The following is an 18779-nucleotide window of genomic DNA, read 5'->3' as shown; positions in this document are numbered from 1 at the left end:
ACAAGATATTTAAGGATTATGACATCATCTCCACACCATGCTCTGGATAGAAGGAGACAAAAAATACAGGTAAGACCCAAACCCTGCTCTTGAGGGATCTGCTGTCTGGTTGGGAAAGCAATCAGTGTTAAACTGTGTAATCATAAATTCTAATTGAAGCTCAGAGAAAGGAAAGACCAAGATGGTTTATGGCCGTGGAAGAAATAACCCATAGGTAGTATCTGAACTGGGTTTTGAAAAATATGAAAAATGTGAAGACAGAGAAAAGTAGGACAGCACCTTCCAGATAGAGGAGTAGAAGAAATAACATGAACTCAACACAGATGCACAGGCAATAACCTAAAACTGATTTCTGAGGGAAGTGATGTTACATGAGGCATTTTGGATATATTATTCTTATTTTAGAGATGAAGAAGGTGACAAGCAGAAAGTTCAAATAACTGGTTCAAGGCAAGTTACATAATTAAACAGCAGTAGAATTAGTATTTGCACCCAGTCTTGTGATCCAAACCCACACTCTTTCTAAACCTAGGTGCCTCTCCTAAGGGAAGTACAGAGGTTCCCTTTGATGTTACTAGAGCATTAAATATCAGCCCAAAGAGAAAGACACTACCATGCTGTAATAGAAGACCCTATACCAGTACATGTTAATATTTTGTGTATGAGGTCTATCTTATGCTACCAGATACCGCCTTCTTTTTTCTAGGAGTGAAATTTCATTGATAAGAAAATTAATGCTGAAAGTCAAAAGGTATTAGAAATATTACAATAAAAAATGACCAAGCAAACTCCTAACTTCAAAGAATTTACATGCATTTGAATGAGACCTACCATTCTAATATGAAATAATTCAACAAATAGCCAAAACTCATGCATAGAAGTTTAAAATATATCTCAATCAGTCTTTTTCTTTCTGAATCACTTGGCCAATCCAATCCAATCCAATCTAATGAGAATGCTTCTTTGCTGAGTACTACGTGTGAGGTTCTGGTCTAGACATTTTACAAATAATATTTCATCTTTACACCAATCCAATCAGGCAGTCTTTTGGTTATCATCATTTTACATGACAAGAAACAGAGGCACAGGATGGTGAAATAACTTCCTGGCATCATTCAAAATAGTAAATATGGAGCCAGGCCTTGAACCCCAACAGTCTAACTCCAGACTCTAGGCCCTATACTATGGGGGCATCAATTGGTACTTTATCCCAATAATGCAAACCACTATAAGCAACATCTTGTAGATTTTCCTGTCTCTATACAACTAAATCCAAATGCACACCACAATGGACGGGTTACTGGTCAGTCCATGGTGCACAGCAGATGCAGTTTACATGTCCCATGTGCTTAGCTATCTGTTATAGACATTTTCAAATAACATCATGAAAGAAAATTTCTCCCTCAAAAGATATTGTCAAGCCTCCAAAGAGATTAAACTAATTTAGTTAAAACACCACAAACACTTTCAGACTAAAATGTGAAAGTATTAAGGTTTATAAAAGTCAAAGTGTGATGGAGGCAGCAATTTCCCTGAAGGATATTTGTAAGCAGCATTATCATATGCTGTCTGGAATTTTATAGACAATATTGTTTAGGGAAGAAGACTATGAACAAACAGGACCACAGACAAATGAGAAAGAGATATTCTTCGTGTGGCCTATCTAATCGAAATGCTCCTTGTTCTTCAATATCCATTTCAAATGTCAAATGCTTCATAAAGCCTTCTCTAATGAATCCCCAATGATGATTTCTAACTTTCCAGAATATGTGACACTCTCATGGTCTAAACCATACGGAGATACATTAGAAAACCATACAATGAGGTAAACAATGCAGTACTTTATTATATACCACACTTTCTTATAAATTGTATTGTTTTCTAATTATTTCATGGATGGAAGTCTTAATTCTTCAGCTAGTTTATAAGTTATCAAGGCCAAGCAGCATGTCAGATCTGTTTATACTCTCTTCAGAGAATCCAGCATAGAGCCTCATTAACCAGGCCAAGAACAAGTCAGCCAGCAAACCAGGCTTAATGTTCCAGCAGTTAATGTTAAAATCCTGAGCTCAAATATTTAATCATTCAACACTATTCAGCCTCGCAGGCACTATTCTAGGTGTGCTGCAAATACAATGGTGAACATTAACAGTTCATTTCCTCAGGGAATTCATTAGTCCAGTGAGGATACATATTTGCAAACAGCTACTTAAAGGAGAATGCAATGGGTGCTACAAAAGAGGTATGACCAGAGTGTTATAGGGTCACCAGTTTCCCCTCGAATAGTCTAGAAGGTCTTCATGGAGGGAGGACATTTGGCCTGAGTCTAGAAGAGGAATAAGGAGGAGAAGAAAGAGGGGTGAGTGTTGGGAGCATTATAGAGATGGAAATGCAGAGTATAAAAGCAATATGTCGAGGAAATGGTGAGAGGTTCAATGTGGCCAAAGAGCACACACTGGGCCAGGCGGGAGGCAGAAATGAGGCTGGAGGACTAAGAAGGGGTTTGTAAGCTACCCTAAAGAGTTTAAACTTTATCAGTAACCTTGTAGAGGTTTCTCAACAAAAAAGAGAATTGTGTGGTTTGAGAAATGTGAGAAGGCTAAAATGAAAAGAGAAAGATCGGGGGATCTATTTGGGGGTGATGGTCAAAGGTTAGGTAAAGGTAAAAGGGTAAAAGCAGCATGAGAGATGGAGAGAAAAGAAATACAGTTAAGCTTGAATGCTGATGTCACAGACTGGTTAATCACTTCTCAGATATGTAGTGAGTACTTACTGGATATGGTAGTTTCTGTGTTAAATGCTGGAAACACATCTGTGATGTGATAAAACCGTTGATTTCTGCCCTTCAGAAACCTATATTCTAGTGTGTGAGGACTAGATAGTTAATAACAAGTAAAGAAACAGACAAAATAATTCCATACTGTGGTAAGTTCTATGATAGAGAAAGGATGCTGTGGGAGAGAGAGACTAGGATAGAGGTAAGGGTGGTATGTTGGGTGGCCAGAGAAAGGGGCACTCTTTGAGACTGATAGAATGAAAAGGGACCACACGAGGGAAGCACCTTGCCAGGAGAAGCAGCCATGGGTCCCAAGTTGGTGAAACTGGAAAAACCCTGGAATGTTTACAGAAGCCAAAGAACAAAAAAGGTAAGTGTGCTGAGAATCTGGAGAATGGGGGGAAAGGAGATAGGTATGAGATGAGGTCAGGCAAGGTCTCATAGGCTACAACAAGGAGTTTAGATGGATTCTCAGTGGAAATGCAATTCATTAATTATGACTAACTTTATTTCTGATTATAATAGATTTTTCTTTCTTCTAGACTGAGGACAAGTCCTATTTATTGTCATATTTCCAACACCTAGTATGACAAATGTTCAAAAATGTTGAGCTAAGCTGCTGAACCACATATGCTCTTGGCGCCCCAATTACTGGTCATATATGGCAAATTTTTGGCTTACAAAAGCAAAAAAAAAAAAAGGAGAAACGACAAACTTGCCTGAGGTAACTCAGACAGATGTGAAAGACAGAGAAAGCAGGAGATAAAAGAGACACTGGTATGCCTCTGTCCATTCATTTCAACCACATTCACTGAGCCTAGAAGGATCTGGACAGTTGGGCACTCAGGTTTGAGCAGCGGTGGTCTCTAAAGGGAAATTAACTGAGGGCCAGAAAATCAAAAGAAAAAAACAAAGGGCTTTGTAAATGGCAAGGTAATATGGTTTGAGAATTATGCATTTCAGAGAAAGGAAGGAAATGGTGGGGAGATTATTTTATAGTTCCCAAAATGACCAGCAATTGCCATGTTGGCCCAAAAAAGTGGCTGAAGATGGATTAAAGATTTAAATGTTAGACTAAAACCATAAAAACCCTAGAAGAAAACCTAGGCAATACCATTCCGGACATAGGCATGAGCAAGGACTTCATGACTAAAACACCAAAAGCAACGGCAACAAAAGCCAAAATTGACAAATGGGATCTAATTAAACTAAAGAGCTTCTGCACAGCAGAAGAAACTACCATCAGAGTGAACAGGCAACCTACAGAATGGGAGACAATTTTTACAATCTACCCATCTGACAAAGGGCTAATATCCAGAGTCTACAAAGAACTTAAACAAATTTACAAGAAAAAAACAACCCCATCAAAAAGTGGGCGAAGGATATGAACAGACACTTCTCAAAAGAAGACATTTATGCATCCAACAGACACATGAAAAAATGCTCATCATCACTGGCCATCAGAGAAATGCAAATCAAAACCACAATGAAATATCATCTCACACCAGTGAGAATGGCGATCATTAAAAGGTCAGGAAACAACAGGTGCTGGAGAGGATGTGGAGAAATAGGAACACTTTTACACTATTGATGTAAACTAGTTCAACCACTGTGGAAAACAGTGTGGTGATTCCTCAAGGATCTAGAACTAGAAATACCATTTGGCCCAGCCATCCCATTACTGGGTACATACCCAAAGAATTATAAATCATGCTGCTATAAAGACACATGCACATGTATGTTTACTGCAGCACTATTCACAATAGCAAAGACTTGGAACCAACACAAATGTCCATCAATGATAGACTGGATTAAGAAAATGTGGCACATATACACAATGGAATACTATGTAGCCATAAAAAAGGATGAGTCCATGTCCTTTGTAGGGACATGGATGCAGCTAGAAACCATCATTCTGAGCAAACTATCCCAAGGACAGAAAACCAAACACCTCATGTTCTCACTCATAGATGGGAATTGAACAATGAGAACACTTGGACACAGGATGGGGAACATCACACATCGGGGCCTGTCGTGGGGTCGGGGGAGGGGGGAAGGATAGCATTAGGCGATATACCTAATGTAAATGATGAGTTAATGGGTGCAGCACACCAACATGGCACATGTACACAAATGTAACAAACCTGCACATTGTGCACATGTACCCTAGAACTTAACGTATAATAATAATAATAATAATAACAACAACAATAATAAAGTGGCTGAAAACTTAAAAAGTTGTTTTTGGGATAGATGGAAGACAGAAGTAGCCTATAACGCACTGGGCACTCCAATAAGGTGACTCTTCCTCATTTGGGGAAAGTTTATACTTTCTAAGACATTATTTAGCATATTCTCAGAAAAGTTTTGTACAAAGTTGTCAAGTCTAGGAAAGGCTGCCCAAGACGATACACTAGTTTTTTTTTTTGAGACAGACTCTCACTCTGTCACCCAGGCTGGAGTGCAGTGGCACGATCTCAGCTCACTGCAACTTCTGCCTCTTGGGTTCAAGCAATTCTCCTGCCTCTGCCTCCCGAGTAGCTGGGACTGCAGGTGTGTGCCACCATACCCGGCTAATTTTTGTATTTCTTGTAGAGATGGGGTTTCACAAAGTTGGCCAGGCTGGTATCGAACTCCTGGCCTCAAGTGATCTGCCCAACTTGGCCTCCCAAAGTGCTGGGATTACAGGAGTGAGCCACCATGTATGGCCCCAAGAAAATACACCAGTTTGAAAAGAAGATGTGATGTTTCACTGTCAGTGGACCAGAAACATCTACTAAAACACGAACCTTCAAATCTGGGGAATCCAAGTTTTCAGGGCTCTCCTCAAATCACTACAAATATGTTTGCTCAGCATTCATACATTTGGTATATTCGGGGTTGCTTAGTAGTTTGGATAAAGAAACAGTGTAAGATAACCAAAGTTTAGAGTGTAAGAATGTATACACTAAAAAAGATTTTGAAAAACTGGAACTTAAAAATTAGAAAAATGATTAGAATTTGAATTCTACCACTTTTTAAATTCACAAGTACTATTAAAAAATTCAGAAATGAAATATTATAATAGGGATTATCAACACTGTAGTGGGAAAGGAAATAGTATTCAAAGGATAGTTTAGCATTCCATTGTGCAATGAACAATGACTCAAATACTGCAGTATTGATTCCATTTTGGGTTTCAGCAAAACCTCTTACCCGGAGCCCATGGAAGCGAGGATTACTGTAGAAAAGCTTCATCTGCTCAGATGGAAGTGGTCCTAGCACCTTCTGAATAGTAAAAAGTTGGTCAATTTCACTTTCTCCAGGAAATAAAGGTTGTCCATCACTAAGCTCTCCAAGAATACAGCCCACTGACCACATGTCTACGGACTTTCCATAGGGAGCGCTGAAAAATAAAGGAAGAGATTATTTTGGCAACTGAAAAAATACAATGTTTTGATAATTTCCAAATTATTGTGAACAAATTTATAATGTGCAGCACACTTGTATATTTATGAAATTAGAAAGTTCCATGTGAAAAGAAGACTGAAAAGTAAATCATCAGAACACAAGTGAATAAACCTATGCTAATAAAGCCACCAACTTAATAACAATTTAGTTAGTATACACTAATTTGAAATTTATTCACATAAATAGATATAAATATATATCTTAAATGTGAACGGCTTAATAAACCCTAATACAGTATACATATCTGGCAAGTAACACCTCATTTGAGGAATGAAATGCTTCCAAATAATTGTATTTTCTAAGACAAATAATTATCCTTTAGCTCTCTAAATGTCAAAAAGATATATCTTATCCATTTTATCAGTTCAGTCTATTAAAATTTACTATGTACTGACTTATGTGTTTCCTTAACACCGAATATTATTTAACCTTCCATTACTCAGCATCACAGTTTCTGATGACTAAGATTGTGCTAAGGTCTACTGTATTATTTATTTGTATATAATATATGTAGCCTATGTATACAGAGCTTTATGGTAGCTATTTCCCTCAAAACATTTTCCAGTTTACTTAGGGGTTTATAGCTTTCTTCTAGGGTGTGAGTTTACCAGAGGGCTTTAGGAGTGTTGCCGTTATTAATAAATGGAGGTTGTAGATGAAAATCCAGGTATCCTCAAAACAACTTTATATCTATCTCTCAGTATCTAGAGTGTTAAATTTATAGCAAATTAAGAAACCACACACACATACAAGCACGTGCACGCTCACACACATTTCCAACATAAATAGTCCAAGCTTTAAGAAGGGAAAGCCAAAAGAAAATATCTGAAAAAGAATATGGAATGGAATTTTGGAATGCTAAAATGATACAGTAGTGAAACAAAACTTTTAAATCAAAGGACTGTTAACATTATACAGAACAAATTTCTAGGATAACAAATCATTGCAATAATAAGTCAGTATTTCATGTATCTCATTTCCTTCCCATATCAACCTAAGAACCACACAAGGAAACTTCATTTAGATCTTTTTGGTAAGTTTGTTGGGCAGGGCAAGATACTGATCTTTCTTTCGTTATCTGTTTGAGAGAGAGAAAATTTGTTCCATAGTGCTAGATGGAGAAACTTATGGAAAATTTCCACATACTCACTACAAGCTATTTTTCTTCTGTCATTTGATTTGAATAATTTATGCAGCTGGAATGATACTGAATGTCAAGGACAAAGCCTTGAGAATGTATAAAATTTAAATTCTTAATGTATAACCAAGTATCTGATTTCAAAGGGATTTTTACAAATATAGTTCTTCAACTAGTACTTGACAATCACTTAATTAGCAATATTTATTTTAGCACTAATTTAGTTACATTGTCCCCATACTTTTAGCAGCTACTGCACATCTCTAAACATAACTCCAGTTTTTCTATAGGTATTATTAAGCAGCAAATACTCTCTGAAGATTCACAATAAGGCTTCCTCAAAATAAACTTTTTGGGGCCATGTTTCAGACAACACCATATTATAACAAGCCCTTCTCCTACGCTTGAGTCCTCAGATGCGGTTCTAAGAATGATCTACTTCATACTCGTTTCTCCATTGGTAAAGTGTCCAGTAAATTCAATTCTCCCAAAAGAAAATGGACTATGCATCCCAATGAGTCCAAAAGGTACATGGAAGAAATATGGACAATCACAAAATCAATCCTGATTCTAAGATTAAAAATTAGCATTAAAAACTCTAAACTCTGCCCACACAATGGAAGAGATAATAAAGTGACTAAGCATCTTTGTTTTTCAGGATAAAGCAAGCTTTTGATTAAAAAAAAAATAGTAAAGCTTTCAAAAACTAATGTCAATGATTCTTACAGGCTTTAGGTCAGCAATGAATCAAGAAGTACTACTAGACGGTTGGTAGACACTGGAAAATAAGTAGTTAATATCAAAATAAACCCTGAGTAACTTAAACATGTAGTCATCATGCTCTTCAGAAAAAAAAAATCCAGAAACTTATATTGCTATTATATAAAAAACATTTTTAAAAATTAAATTCTTCATGTCCCCCAGATACACGTATGGCACGCTAAAGAAATGAGACCTATAATTTGTGCACTTGTCATCATTATCACTATATCTAATTTTATTTGTGGAGTATAAATTATGTTTTTGGGTGGTCCCAAAGAAGGAAATACAATCTAGGGAAAATAATCCTACAACTAGGGTAGGTAGGGAATTATTAATGAGAACTACAGGCTCCTTCTTAGGCTTTAAAGTTAAAATGTACTAAAAAGAAAAGAATCTTATCAGAAGACCTTTTTCTGGTACTAACAGATGAATTAAAGAGCACTGAGGCCGGGCGCGGTGGCTCAAGCCTGTAATCCTAGCACTTTGGGAGGCCGAGACGGGCGGATCACGAGGTCAGGAGATCGAGACCATCCTGGCTAACATGGTGAAACCCCGTCTCTACTAAAAATACAAAAAATTAGCCGGGCGAGGTGGCGGGCGCCTGTAGTCCCAGCTACACGGGAGGCTGAGGCAGGAGAATGGCGTAAACCCGGGAGGCGGAGCTTGCAGTGAGCTGAGATCCGGCCACTGCACTCCAGCCCGGGCGACAGAGCGAGACTCCGTCTCAACAAAAAAAAAAAAAAAAAAAAAAAAGAGCACTGAAAGTTAAAGGGTGGGCACAAAGTGGATGAATGTAGAAGATGTTAGTGAGAAAATCATCAATGCACTGCTAGTTTGAATAGCCATTTATCATCAAACGGGATTTACACTGTTCAGAACAAAAATGGCAATTGGTTCATTTTTTTGTTTTTTGGGGGTGTGTGTGTGTGATGGAGTCTTGTTCTGATGCCCAGGTTGGAGTGCAGTGGTGGGATATCAGCTCACTGCGACCTCCGCCTCCTGGACTTAAGTGATTCTCCTGCCTTAGCCTCTTGAGTAGATGGGACTACAGGCAGGTATCACCATGCCTGGCTAATTTTTGTATTTTTTTTTGTAGAGATGGAGTTTCACCATGTTGCCCGGGCTGGTCTTGAACTCCTGAGCTCAAGCCATCTGCTGGCTTTGGCCTCCCGAAGTGCTGGGATTATAGGCGTGAGCCACTGTGCTCAGTCTAGTTCAATATTTACTCCATGTGCCTGGCAAAGTGGTTGCATATAAGAGATACTTGATAAGTATTTGATGAATTAATAAATGAACAAATAGATAAGCCAGAATGTCAAACTGTGTGGATATTCACATTCTTAATGTGGAAGTTTATCAGCAAAGATGGCTACAATGAATTTCTTCCATTTCCATACATATGCCATTTTATAATATGGCTCTGCCACTTGTCCCATCAAGAGGTGGAATTTATTTCTCCATACCATGGATCAGGGGTTGGTCATGTAACATGCTCTGGTCAATGAGGCAAAAGCCATACAAAAAAAGGCTTGAAAGCTACTGTTGCTTTGGGGCTTACCCTCTTACAGCAGAGAATTCTCCAACTATCACACTTAGAAACTTGGAATAGCCTACTGGAGGATAAGTTTCCAGGGATCAGAGATGGTCTGACCCAGCTGAGATCCCTAAACTAACCAGCTCCCAGATGACCTACCAGCTGACTAAAACTTCATGAGTGACTCCAAGACAGACGAGCAGAAGAACCACCCAGCTGAACTCAAACTGCTGATTCCCCTACGCCCAGAATTGTGAGCAAACAAAGTGCTTTGTTTCATACCATTAAGTTTTAGGTAGTTTGTTATACCGCAGTATGTAACTGACACATTTAATTAACTGAAGTTCTTATTTTCCATAGATGAACTCAAAGCAAATGACAATAGAATCAGCAGATGTGGAAATGTCATTCTATTTTGGGATGGTAACTCACCCAAGTAAGAGCTCTGGGGACCGATACCATCTGGTGGCAACGTACTCTGTGTAATTAGCATTATTGCCTTCTGACAGATTACGAGCAAAACCTGAAAGATAGTAAAGTCCAAAGTTGTAACTTTGAAAAAGAAACAGTAATTCATGTTGGCAAAATATTTCAGCGCTAGTAATACTTTAAACAACATCAAAAGAATGTAATGACTGTTCTTACATGGGCTATTTATTAATAATATCCTTGCTATCTTAAAAAGTTAGTAGAGTGTTCCATGTCAATTGAAAGACATACAATGTATTCACTACAAACCCAGTCTCTTCACTATGCTAAAGAAAACCGTGTTTTCGAAGTCATCCCATGCTTTTATAATTATTCAGAGCATACTTTTAAATCAGTTCTCCCAATAAATGCAAACCTTAGGAAAAAAATGAAATAAAGTCCCCACAAAAGCTAGAAATCAATATCAAAGTCAAACTAACATACTGTAGACGGTCATTAATTTTGCTATGTGGCACTTACATAGTATTTGCATATGTATTGTTGCTGAGCAGTTCTAGCCCTTACATAAACAGTGATGGAAACAAAGCAGGCCAAAATTACTATCATCTCCTAATGACTGAGCATATTAGGGGTCTCTTAGTTACCAATTACAGATTCTACCACTACTTTTACCCCCACCCTTTGAAAAGGTTTTAGGGCTACTGCATAGCCACAAAATAAGGCAGGAGGATAAGTTAATCATCCATCTAACTCACCAAACACAATATAGGCTCACTGTGAATAGTTATAGAGAATCAGAACATTTAAATTAAGGGTAAAAATTAAGGTGTATGTCAGTTTTGAGACATGGAAAATAGTGTTTCTTAAAATGAAATGGTAAAAAATAAAAACAATCCCAGCATAAAACAAAACCCCTAACTTCAGATAATCAATGTTTCTTCATAAGACACGCTTTGAAGAAATATTTGTATTTTTGAATGGGGTTCTTCAAGTCAGACCAAGGAGTGCGTACTCTGGGAGCGGAAGCAATTAGGAAGTCCTTGCTAGGGATACACAGGACACAGAATACCACATGTGGTGCTGCCAGGAGGAACTTCCTGACCATTTACAACAGTCTTTTCTCTGAGAAATAATGCCAGACCAGGAGTAATCTTTTCCTACTATTAACCATTCTATAGGCATTCTTTTATATTTATAACTTCCTTTATATTTTCAGTAACTTAAGTCTCCGCTTTGGGTGGTAATCACAATTATGGACAGGAAATCAGAAACAGATGCTGTTCCTGAAAATCGTAAAGCTAAGAAAATGCTAAAAATGCCACAATTAAAATCTTTCAGATCCAGTATTCAATATTTCCTTTTTCCTAAGCACATTCTTTATAAATTTAGGACATAGAAAGACTCTTTTACATACTATTCCTTATCATAAAGTATGACGAAAATTAAGTCCTGTAAAATATTTTTTCTCAGGCAAACAGGTTGATAATATTCAAAATCTTTGAAAATACTGAGTGACAACAGCTACACATGCTTCCAATTGCTACACTGGACAAAATGGGTCATTCTACGAAGCAAATTTTGACAATGCCTCTATTTCTCACTTGTGTAATTCACCTCCTATGCACTAATCTAATCTACTTTTTCCTTATAAGGAGATGGATTCTTAGTTATATGTGGAGGTTTACATTGTATTTGTGATTATATTTAAATATGTGAAAAAAGACATTTAAAAAACCAAGTGTTTATTTTTCAGCACACAGGTCAGGCAAAATTATTATTTTAAAAAGTGACCCATGACCTAAACAACCCTAACATACAATCTAAATTTTTTTTCTGAATTATTTTAATTTAAATGTTTAACAGAGCTTAATTCAGAGTTATCTACATGGGAGACATAGACAATTTTCTACTAGGAGAGAGTACAACTAAAAAAATTTCCCTATACATTCAATCAAAAGCTGGAATATTATACATTACTAATCCCATTCATTGAACATTTAGAGGGAACAAATGAAAATGTTCTAAAAATGTCTTTTGACTTTACAGATATATAACAATTGCATATACAAAATACTTATGTGTATTTATAGAAGAATATTTTAGTGTTTATGATTAAACTTGGAACAACTATCAATATTAAAAAAAAATTTTTGTGAAGTCATTAGATATTGGGTGTATGGGTGTATTTGCTTTGAATTCTGATTAAACAAAAACCATGATAAAATTTTAAAAATAGACAATACTCTGAAGAGAGCAGTACTCTTCCAGCAATCAATTTTTCAACATATGACTCAAAAGAATGTTCCTCTACCAATTTAAGTCAAAACATAACAATTACTTTTAATATTCCTTTAAAAGCTACCTATGTGTTACAATAAATTAATTCTGTAAGTACCAGGACTTAATTTCTTTTTAACTTACCAAAGTCACACAGTTTTAGGACATCATTGTGGCTGATTAAGAGATTTTCTGGTTTTATATCTGGAGTGTCAAGATAAAAAAAAATTAGTAAAAATGTTCTATGTTCTCCTGATTGACACTGTTATCTAGAGTAATTTCAATAGAAAACTGTGGCAGCAAAAAGAAACGTAACATATTTTATGCTGGTACATAAAAGTTTCAATGAATTTCTTTTTCAGAAACATGCAGACCACAACTTCAAAAACAATTTTTTCCTCTTTAAATATTAAAAGGATTACTTGGATCTCTGAATTTTAAGAATAATTAAATCTAGGCCAACATATTTCAAAAAACTATTATTACTTCATAAAATACTAATAATACAAATTTTGGGAGATAGAAATATAAAATGCTTACACCCACGAAATACTTTAAAAATACATGAGAATAAGTAGCTAGCATTATATTTACTGGAAAAAAAATACAAGATATGCTTTCTGTTACATTCTTCTACATAATTTCTATATTTACATCTCTTTAGCTTTTCTGTATGGTTCACAATTATCAATGTCTAATGCTGAAGCCATACTGGATGAGTCAAATTAAGATTTCTAATTTTTTCCATGGATGTTATGAAGATGTGGTGGGAGTTAAGTAGAAATTCACAGAAAATGCAGTTGAATTCTCTCCTTGGGAGGCATCTCACAATTGTATTTTTAGAATAGAATACCCATCATCTTTATCATATGGTAAAGGTGCAAATGGAGAAAGGGTAGAGGTAGTGAAATCTGTAGATTTCAAATCATGGTTTCTACCATTAATTTGCAACCACTGATTCACTATGCACGTAACCAAATCACAGTATCATGATGGAAATGCACCTAACTCAGCTCCTTATTAATATCCCCAAACTACAGTATAGACTGTTACTAGAATCATTACCCCAGACACTAGATGTCCAGTTGACGTGGAGATCTACCCATGCTACCAACAATCTTGATAAGGTAATTGCTATGAGAGTCAAATGCAAGAGAAATATAAACTGTTTCTAGGAATAACAGACGTTGGCATTCTTCATATGACCTTTAAACTATTCTTACAAGTGAGAATTTTTAAAAGTGATATCCTTGTGCATTTGTGTATAGGTAAATTAAAATGTAGCATTCTTTTATCTGCTAATCCAAAGACAAAACATAGATACTGCAATATTTTTTATAAATATTTAGGGTCACTGTTGTATCAATTTGCATCCCACTACTGTAAAACTCTCCAATGCAAGAGAGATTATCAGGAGACGATAATGGGTGTAGAGTCAAATATGATGCTGAGGAAGTAATTTCCCTTTCATTGTTATAAACCACCCACTTCATGGCAGTAAAGGACAAAACAGTTTGTGGGAGTATAATTATGACCTTTATGCGAGGTTGATCATGCCTGCAACTGCAGACAATGGGCACTTTTCACTAAGGGGTAGGGAAAATTAGGAGGTGAAGATACATACTGGAGATTGTTGGTATAAGAAGGAATGAGATATGAGTGCCAATAGCGGCCGGCGACTTAGGGACCACCTATATAAAGCCTGATTCAGAGTTGTTTCACATTACCTGGTCTACCTGCAGGACCAAGGCTATAGAGATCAACATTTTGCTCTTCTCCTATCCCCAAATAAGTTTCAAAGTTCACATTTGTTGAGTTCTCTTATATCACCAGGCATTTCTACAGTTTGGAGTGGATCTATAATAGTTATACAAACGTAAAGATTTCACTACAATATCCAAATAAATTTGTAATCCATCCTTTTGGTGACAGAAAAGGAGATTTGGAGAGCAAATAATTTCTCATGTTTTGCACTTTCAAAATATATTTAATTTAAAAGGCAATGCCAATGCTTATGAAAATATTCTTAAAGACATTAACATGTGAAATACTCTTAACTTTACTTGATGTTTTAATATTTTCCATTTTAAAAATCTCATACTCACCTCGATGGACAATATCATTCTTATGGCACCAATGAATAGCCTTGATTAGCTGATAGATGTAGCTTTTTACTTTCTCAGGTGGAACTCCATTTGGCATTTCTTCCAGCAATTCCAGCATATTCTAAAAATTAAATAGTCATTAATTTCCCAAATTAGGTAGGCCTGTAAATTATGTATTAACAATTTTACAAAGCATCTAGAATAATTCATCCAATACAGAGCATTTTTTTTTTATTGTTTTGCTTTCTATCTACAACTTTTTCATGCTGAATCAGCATTAAAATTGTGGCTTTCTTTTATGAGGAATTCCATTTTTACTATTCCCTAATGCTACTCCAAATAATAACCCTGTATACTTTTCACTCTCCCTAAAGGTGTTCAGGCATTATTTTAGAATAATTAGAAGAGAAAAACAATACAAAGTAGATATATGACACTGTAATGTATAAAGGGGGGAAAGAGTCCTTTTTAACACAGTGTGCTGTATCTCTGCAACAGAACCTTGTGATAAAAATCAAGCCTTTAAAATACATCTGGAAGATCTGGGAAATATTCTTAGAAGAAAAAAAAGATCTCTAAAATTAAAAATGATCAATACATTTAGTACAAAAATTCAAACAGGCCAGAAAATACTATTGAAATAAAGAGTCACAGACCCCATACAATTCAATATTCAAAAACCTTAATTTGGAGTCAGACACCATTATAAATAAAATTCATGCAAAATTTTTTATTATGTAGAAACTCCACTTAGCCAGTCTCTATTGAATTTCCAGATTAACCATTCTCCTTTCCCACTGTAAAGTACAAGTAAGGCCCATGGTACAATCATAGCTTATTGTTTGTAGGCAACCATCCAGGATAGCAGTTCTCAAACTGTGACATGTGGATCTGTGGGGTCTCAGATCTTGTGGAGGGCCCATGAAGTCAAAACTATATTCATAATAAGATTGTGATGTTTGCCTTTTTCACTGTGTTGGCATTTACACTAATGGTACAAAGCAACAATGGGTAAACTGCTGGCACCTCAGCATGAATAAAGGCATTGGATTCTTTAATCCAGTTAAACCTTGCGTTTAAAAAAGAAAACAGAAGTTTTAGTTAAGGACATCCTTGATGAAGCAGTACAAAATATTACTTTGACTAAATTTCAATTCTTGACTACATGTCTTTTTTGGAATCTGCATGATAAAATGGCAGACTGCACATAAAGCCCTTCTGCTGCACATGCGCCATCTGTCCAATGGTTGTCCTGAGGGAAAGCACTTGGAGGATTGAGATGCAAGCTGAACGAGCTGCTTTTTATGTGGAATGCCACTTTTTACTTGAAAGAATAACTGACATACAAACTTATCTATGTTAACATGCAATATGCTTATTGTTATTTTAAAATGAACTAATATTTTTATATTGCTTGGTCATGACTAATATGAGAAACACTAATAGATAAAATACACATAAACAAAAAGTTCTTCGGGTTCCCAATAATTTTCAGAGTGTGAAGGGGTCATAAGACCAGTTAGAAAATCACTGCTCTAATTTGGCCTCACAGTTTTGTTCCCACCAGTCAAGCTGTATACCTATAAAGAATCAGTTGTATTTACTCCCATGCCTATTTATAACAGATACACTTGTTATTTTAATACAATTAAATACCATATAAACCAATGAAATAATGTTTCTTAAAAAAAGAGTTGCTGTTTATAAGAAAACAAAGTTGAATACTTTAGAAAGACTTAATAATAAAGGAAAAGCCACTAAACTTATTGCCATCTAATCAAACGTGAGACAACTACAAAACACTGGCAAGGAATGGGTGCTAGTGGGGATAAGCATGTCCATTGAAGGATTCTGCACTGAGATTGCTTTGCAGATGTTTTTGTGCATTTGCTTTACCTTAAAGATGCATTATGAGTATGGCGTATATAAAAAAGACCAATCAGAACTTCAGAAGAGTGATAGGCAAAAGGACTTGACCCTACCTTTATAGCGTGTTAAATGAATACATACAGTATTTATGTTTCCAATTAAAATAAACATTTTAAGTATGTATGCATCGTTTTTTGATTCTCCATTTGAATTCTCTTTTTCAATTAACAAATTCAGAGATGGTCCCAAAAGGACAGGTGTAATAGGAAGGCTTTGTAATACGGAAAACAAATTGTATCTCTTGTTTCATATTCTATTCTAAATTCCTCAGTGGCAGAGATATTGTCTTCCAGTATCCAGTCTTCCCTTACTCTGCAGGAACACAATTTTCAAGTGGAGGCCTAGCTGCCCAGAACAAAGAGTACGTTTCTCTTCTGCCTTGCAGCTAATGTGGTCATGCAATGATGTCCTGGCCAATGGGATGTGACAGCTGGAACTCTATCCTGACCTTGAGGACAAGGTCACCTCAGTGTGGTGGAGCAGAGCTGCCACACTAGTCCTATACTGCTCTACCTTTGTATTTATATGTGAGGGTGAAAGAAACTTCTATTTTGTTTAAGCCTCTGTAATCCTGGGTCTCTGTTACTAGCCCCTTATCCCTTAGAGAACTTTCTCCTTGCTCTCCTGAGACTCACTGTCAATTATGACGTACTGCCACTAATGTGGCAGGTGTGACAGTCATGTTCTACCTAAGAACCACAGGGTCGGGGGAAGAATCTCAGGCCTGACTGTCAGAAGACTGGAGTTCTAGTAGCAGCTCAGCCATTTACCAGCAGGGAGATCTCAGACACACAAAACTGCCTCTCCCAGTGAGGAAACAGATACACAGAGGTGACTTCTCCATTTGTTGTATTAAATTATTATTAATAATGAACAACCACCATGAGTAGAACAGAAATAAAAAAGATAAACTAAAAGAGATGTCAAAATTTTCTTATTTGGTAGTGAAAACTACAAACTGCATGATTATTTATGACAATGAAAAAATAAAAAGCAGCCAGGCATGGTGGCGTGCACTGGTAGTCCTAGCGACTCAGGAGGCTGAGGTGAAAGATTTGCTTGAGCCCAGGAGTTTGAGGCTCCAGTGTGCTATAATCATACCTGTGAATAGCCACCACACTCCAGCCTAGGCAATATAATGAGACCCCATCTCTAAAAATTTTTTAAAAAATAAAGAGCATCTGGTTTCCCCTGGAATCCTAATATAGCAATCCTTTTTTTTTTTTTTTTTTTTAAATAGAACTTTTTTTTAAAAACCAACTTTTAGTTTTATTTTGGTATGGAAGTTACCTTAGAGGAATGTATAAATTGACACAGAAAAAGAAACTTAAAACAGATTCTGGAAAAGGAACATAAAGCAGTGGTTTAAGACTACAAAGAACCTTCTAGTACCATTCCAGTTTCTCCAGTAACTAAATTATTACATGTACTTTTTTTTTATTATTTCAAAAAAACTATTTGTAAAGTCTGAATGCATTCAAAGCCACATTACTGGTCAGTTACCCTGGCAATACTGCTTTCCATTTGGTTATAACAATGTTGATACTCTGTCATTTATGGTATAGCAAGCACCTGGGTATAGACCTGCAGCAAACATAAACCTCTCCTGCTTCAACCTTCTTTGGACAACAGCATAGGAATTGGCAGGAGCCACCTATTTACTCATCAAGAAAACTTGCTTAAAGGTTTGCCTGGCTCTAGTTTCTTCTACTGTTGTTAAAGTGTTTATCTGTTTAAGTTTTTGACCATTTAACAACTGCTGTAGGTCAGCTGCTCTCCAAGAAATTTCTCTTCTTCTTTTTCTTTAGAGACAGGGTCTCACTATGTTGCTCAGGTTATTCTCAAACTCCTGAGGCTCAAGCGATCTGCCTGGCTCAGCCTCCCAAACTGCTGGGATTACAGGTGTGAGCCACTGCACGAGGCCCCTCTCCAAGAAATTTCTAGGCACACATTATTGATTACTGTAACATACATTTGCCCTTAGGTCATGTTATTAAAATTGTCACCAACAAGTTGACCATTTTTTAATACATGCTAAGGCAAGTGTACAGACAGCTCAAACAATGCATGCTTTTCTTTCCTTTTCCAATGCTTGCAACTATTGACTTATGGTCTCATCTACCACCTCAAGCCTCATCTTAGGCCTCCTGGTACAGCTCCTTCCCTCAAATAAAGCCAAAGCACTGGCAGTTCACAAATGCTGCTTCCTGGGCCCACTCATTCCCCAGCCTAGGTCTAATTCAGTGTGGTATCTTATAGAGCCTCTTCCAGCCTGTACCATCACTGTCAGCTTACCAGTTTCTCCCTCAGTTTAGGCTTAGTTAAGTCAAGTCTAAAAATTACTTGTTGAACATAGAGTTTAAGACTTCAGAAGCCAAA

The 18779-nt window shown here is 36.5% G+C and overlaps 1 protein-coding gene across 3 annotated transcripts in view; it reads right to left on the bottom strand.

Moving 5' to 3' along the window:
• CDKL5 (cyclin dependent kinase like 5) overlaps positions 1-18779 on the bottom strand; it is a 226042-nt gene that overhangs the window by 59682 nt on the left and 147581 nt on the right. For all 3 annotated transcript variants that reach the window (XM_050777522.1, XM_050777521.1, XM_050777524.1), the window contains 4 exons: positions 14472-14592; positions 12511-12570; positions 10093-10183; positions 5972-6161 (listed from right to left, as the gene is read on the bottom strand). In XM_050777522.1, coding sequence (XP_050633479.1) covers positions 5972-6161; positions 10093-10183; positions 12511-12570; positions 14472-14592 — 462 coding nt within the window. The remainder of the gene's footprint in view (positions 1-5971; positions 6162-10092; positions 10184-12510; positions 12571-14471; positions 14593-18779) is intronic.

The sequence above is a fragment of the Macaca thibetana genome, chromosome X (assembly GCF_024542745.1).
Source record: "Macaca thibetana thibetana isolate TM-01 chromosome X, ASM2454274v1, whole genome shotgun sequence".
NCBI classification, from domain to species: domain Eukaryota; kingdom Metazoa; phylum Chordata; class Mammalia; order Primates; family Cercopithecidae; genus Macaca; species Macaca thibetana.
Note: the sequence above shows the minus strand (reverse complement) of the source record. Positions and strands in the feature narration are given on the sequence as shown.